At 40.9% G+C, this 5,401-nt stretch overlaps 1 protein-coding gene across 1 annotated transcript; it reads right to left on the bottom strand.

Annotated features, from left to right (window-relative positions):
* Positions 1-368: 368 nt before the first annotated feature.
* Positions 369-5,110, bottom strand: gnb3b (guanine nucleotide binding protein (G protein), beta polypeptide 3b; the record flags this gene model as incomplete). Its single annotated transcript, XM_084079688.1, has 8 exons — positions 369-475; positions 863-1,079; positions 1,434-1,635; positions 2,280-2,346; positions 3,102-3,258; positions 3,763-3,826; positions 4,530-4,675; positions 5,042-5,110. 8 exons carry the CDS (start codon positions 5,108-5,110, stop codon positions 369-371), a joined length of 1,029 nt encoding a protein of 342 aa, XP_083935814.1.
* Between the last annotated feature and the right edge of the window lie 291 nt (positions 5,111-5,401).

Raw genomic sequence — 5,401 nt, 5'->3', positions numbered from 1 at the left:
GCTATGTTTCCTCTTTTCTTCCCCCTGTCGTTTAGCCATCATCTCAGCAATAATAAAACTGTCCTGTACATACAGTGGGGTGCATCCTGGACGTCTTTCTGTGATGCCATTTATATAACTGGTTCTATGGAGTCCCATTCACAACCATTCAGATTTGCATACATACAGTAGATCAGGAAGAGGGAGAGTGAGAGAGGAAGATCAACTATGACCAAACCATTAAAGAACGCATCCTCTTGATATCTCCGTAATCCTAACATAGTAGTTGCTAATTTGCACCATTTATTTTCTCCTCATCTCTCCTCTCCTTCCACCCATGCCTCCCAGTCTCCTCTCCCTCTCCCAGCAAGCTCCTGTGGAGGACCAGCTCAGTTCCAGAGTTTCAGGAAGCTATCCCAGGATCCTGTGCACACACCCAGACCATCCATAGGCACCCCAACGCAGCTCACTCTGTTATCATGGCCAGCCAGCACACCTGTGTGGGGAGAGAAAAGGAGTAAGAAAAATAGATAGATCAATTTATTTCTTTATTCAATCATTTATATTTTCTGTTGGAGGTCCTTTATTATTATTATTATCATTATTATTATTTTATTTTTTTACCTTTGTCTGCCTGGTTTCATCTCACTCTCTCACCCTCTTCTCCTTACATATACCTCCTTTTTACTATAGTGCAATTGTCTCCCTCAGCCTGTCTGAACGTCTATCTGTATCACTCTCAATATTCACCAGCACATTTTTTCTGTTTTCTGCCTGTCAGACGCTCTCTCTCTCTCTCTCTCTCTCTCTCTCTCTTCTAGAACACATTTTATCTGTGTCTCTCTACCTCAAGTATTCTTTAACATTGCCTGGCTTAACTTACCAACTTTCTCTCCCTTCAGTGAGTCCCAGATGTTACATTTGAAGTCATCGTAGCCGGCGAATATGAGACGGCCCGACAGGGAGATAGACAATGATGTGTTGCCAGCTTTAACAGTGGCGTCATTGTAGCCTATCACCTCCTGGTCTGCGCGGAGGTCGTACATCTTAAGAGTAGTGTCATCGGATCCTGTGACAATAGCATTGCCACTGGGGAAGAACTGAGAAGGAGGAGGAGATTGGAAGACAGAGAGAGAGAGAGTTATTTTTTTATTCAGATTTATTGCCAGATATATGTATACATATAACTTGTCTCAGTGAAATTGGTACATTACACTGAATAACAACACCACATATTAAGTTCTTCAAAATGGTAAAACTTTGGATAAATACTGAAATTATATGCAATTTGTAAATTACATTATAGAGGTTTAACATGGGTAGATACATAAATATGAATTATTGTACTTTTTTAAATATATTTATTATAGCACAATTTCATATGTATTTAGGAGAGGTGTGGAGAAACTGACTACATTATGTCATGTGTATTTGGCATGCGAGCACATCCTTACACCAATGGCGTTGATATCGCTGGTGTGTCCAGAGAAGGTCTGCTTGCAGAGGCCATCTCTGATGTCCCAGAGCTTGGCCAGGGAGTCACAGGCCCCAGAGATGAACATGTTCTGGTCTGGAGATAGGGCCAGGGACATGCAGTCTCCAATGTGGTTCGTGAAGATAGTCTTCTGCTTGCCGGTCTCCAAGTCCCACAGACAGCTGGAGAGGAAGAAAGAGAGAATTTTTGTTAAGAGAATTGAATTAAAAGAGTGAAAGCAGGAGATGTAAGGACAGATGGAGGTATGGTAAAAGTAGGATGGACAGTGGGGATGGAAAAAGGGCAGCAAGGGGAAATTAGAAAGAATATAAAGTGCCTTTGCCCAAAGGCACCTTGTCAGTTAGGTTGAGAGCGGTTGTCATTCAGTTTCACTGTTCTAATTCTCCAACCCAACTGGGGGACTGGAATCAATCAGTTAATTGGTCAGTGTCTCAAAACGGTCCAATTGTCTGGTTAGACTAACAAACAAAAGAGGTACATACTATTGTGTCGTTCATTACCGATGGTGCTTCTGTAATGTTGTTCTTCCCTTTGTATTGCTGTACCCAACAGTACTTTTCTTACTCTGTATTTGTAACTTTAATCAGTCGCCTTTGGCGACTGATTTCCCCCCACGGTATACATACAGTAAAGGTCTATCTAACCAGTCGCATCATGACACACTCAAATGGAAGACACAGATAATAGTATGTTATAAATGTATCCATCCAATAATCTTATCTCCTAATAACAAGACTATATGGGATGCAAAGTAAAACAATATATTGAATTCATTGGGAATAAAAACTGCCCATCAGCAACTTACCAGGTGGTGTCACCAGATGCAGTGAGGATCTCAGTGTCACTAAGGAAACGAGCGCAAGCCAGGTATCCTGGGAAACAGAGAGAATTCATATTATTTTCTGATTCTGATTTATTGCCAGGCATGTTTACACATACAATACAAATAACTTGTCTCTGTTAAGTTGCTACATTAAACTGAAATACGAAACAATTAAGAAATTATTAAGTTCCAAAAAAAAGAAAAGGTTAAAAATTTGGATAAATATAAAAACGACTGTATATGTAACATGCAAAATGTTTTATAGAGGATGGATGCCAGACAGCAAGGATTTTCCATGGCAGAAGAGAATTCTGACAGCGTTAAAGTTATCTGTCACAGAAACATGAGTTACTAAACTGACGTTCAACTAGACTGTTGTTTTCTAAAGAATACTAGTTAACCTTTTATAGACTTGATTTTAATTCACCATTTTGAATAGGCTACCAGACAAGCACATGCATCTGCCCACCAACCATCCAAATAAACCATCAAACCAACAAACTAATCAACCAGTTAGTCAATACTCTCCTCTCAATTGATGTCACACCTCGACTAACGTCCACCTTTTTGCACCATGGTATCTTAGTTCCTACTATATCCCTCTTCATAAATAATCACTTCAATTAAGACCTGGAACGCATCTGTGTCACTTTAGATTTCTTTGGCTATTCAAAAATAGCAGATATATGAGCTTGTAGATTTTTTCACAAAAACTGTTTTTTTTAAAGAATTGCCTCAGGCCTTAATGGGTTAAAATGGTGATAACAAATGGTGAACGCACAAAGAATACCACCCTCTTTCTACCTGTATGTGCATCAAGCTCCCTCATGGTCTTGGGGCTGGCACCCGAGATGTTGTAGACCGTACACATATTGTCCAGACCTCCAGCGGCCAAAAAGTTTCCTGAGGGGGCGAAGGCAACGCTCATCACCCAAGCTGACTTCAGAGGGACAGCGTTTGTCTGGAAAACAAACCCAAGTTAAACCAGAGTGAGCGTTTCATTTTGCACGCCTTTTATTTTGTTGTTGTTGTTAAATAATGCAGAGTGGGAGGGAGAGACAGAAGCCGTACAGAGATGGGACTCAGTTAAATGCCAGCTAAGTGTAGATGCGGGTCTGTTATGGTTACAATTATGTTCTTTTAGAACTGAAGTTTCTAACTTTTCCTTTATATCTATGAGAAATCTATTCAAAGGAAATTAACTTTTGACATTTCTGGATGTATATTCTGCTAATTCTTTGTGTTGATGTGAGGCGATTGAACTGTATGTATCTCCTTTCACTTCGTTTAAAGTGGTCTCTTTAATGTCTACTTCACATTGACTGAGTTGTCAGGTGTGGCTTAGATAAGCAAAGGCACTGCCTGATTTTAATTCAATTCTCTGATCTGGAAGAAGGGCGTGCATTACTCTTTCACTGGATGAGCTTCAGAACAGTACAGACAGATCTCTCTCATGTTCTGTTACCTTGTTTCCTGTGTGTGTGTCCCAGACAAGAAGCTTGCCATCCTGTGATGCGCTGACCATGTGCCTGAAAGAAGGAGGCAGGAGAAGCAAACAGTCAGTAATCAGGGAAAACATTCAGCCCTAAAATCCTGAATCAGTGTTCTTGGAAACCTGGGTCCGCATAGCTCAGTGGTTCTCAAAGAAGAATTCGTAGACCCCCAGGGGCCCTTGAGGGGGTCCTAGGAGGTCCCCAGCTAAATGATTGACAGGAACCAAATGGACCCTTACAGGTCTGTAACTCTGAGAGTGTACAAATGGAACCCAACAGACCCTAAGACCCCCAGGGGTCCTTGGGGATCCCCAGATAAAGTATTAATTAGGAACCAGATGGACAGGTCTGTAAGTTATGGGGGTCTGTGGCCTAAAATGTTGGTTCTCAAAGTGGGGCCCGCGTACCCCCAGGGGTCCTTGGGGGGGTACCAGGGTGTCCCCAGCAAAAGTAGTTAATATAGCGCCACAATCATTTTGAAACACTTTAACCATATTTTATACTTTGGCTATTGGAAAAAGCAGATATATAAGCTGATAGCGCGGTACAGAGTGCTGCGCCATGAGCTTGTAAATCTGCTATTTTAGAAAAATCGTGAAAATGTGTGCAAATCTTTGAATACATATTTTTAAAGCGTTTTTTTTTTTACTGAAACATTTTGGGGGTCCTTGACATGAAAATGTTTGAGAACCACTGGCCTAAAGCATACCAAACTGGGTATGCTACTCTGTTCTCTCACTTGGAGTCCTCCGCCCAGTGCAACGCATAGATTTTGGCCAGGTGACCCTTCAGGTCCTTCCTCTTCTTGAGCTGCACGGTGCCCACAGAGGCCACACCTCCGGCCTGTCCTGCCATGGTGGTGTCATTCACAGCCTGGCGGGCCGCCTAGTGGTGATGGTGGGAAGATGACATGCACAGATGGACAGAACAGGGAAGATGAGAAGAAGGGGGGTTGAGAGTATGAGACAGAGGGAGAGAGAGAGAGACATTACATTTCTGTTATAGGGATCTTTGGTGGTAATGCTGATGATTAAAAGCATTTAATCTGTTTTTTAAATACCTTGTTTATTTATGTATTCATTATTATGATCACTTATTTATTTGAGTGGCTTGTGCATGTATCTGTCTGCTAGATGCTTACATACAGAAATGTTTTTAATGTTAGTCGTGTTTGAAATGCTCAAACAGTATATATTAAATGCTGCATATGACCTAAACAGTAAGTATTTTTGGACCTATACAAGTGCTCACCTCTATCTTTGTTCGGAGGCCATCACACTCCTTTTTCAGTTTTTCAATTTCAGCTTTCTCAGCTGCCATGGTAACGGTTGCAAGAGGTTGTTACTGACAGAAAACAAAACTGGCACTGAAAAACAAAAGAAGAAAGAAAGGTTGGTTAATGATTTAAAACAATTGTTCGTGCACAGGTATACACACACACAGCTTTAACAAATAATCAGAAAAGTCTGTCCAAAATGTTGACAGTTTGTCAGTATAAGTCATAGATAAACATAAAGACCACCAATACAAAATATCACCAATAATGTGCTGTAATGTTTCTTCTCCATTTCTAACTTGTATTTATCCAGATCAAGGTTTCACCCATTCATA

This window comes from Gymnoscopelus microlampas (genome assembly GCF_963454915.1).
Source record: "Gymnoscopelus microlampas genome assembly, chromosome: 15".
NCBI lineage: Eukaryota > Metazoa > Chordata > Actinopteri > Myctophiformes > Myctophidae > Gymnoscopelus > Gymnoscopelus microlampas.
The sequence above is the reverse complement of the archived record's forward strand: the minus strand, read 5'-3'. Positions and strand labels throughout refer to the sequence as shown.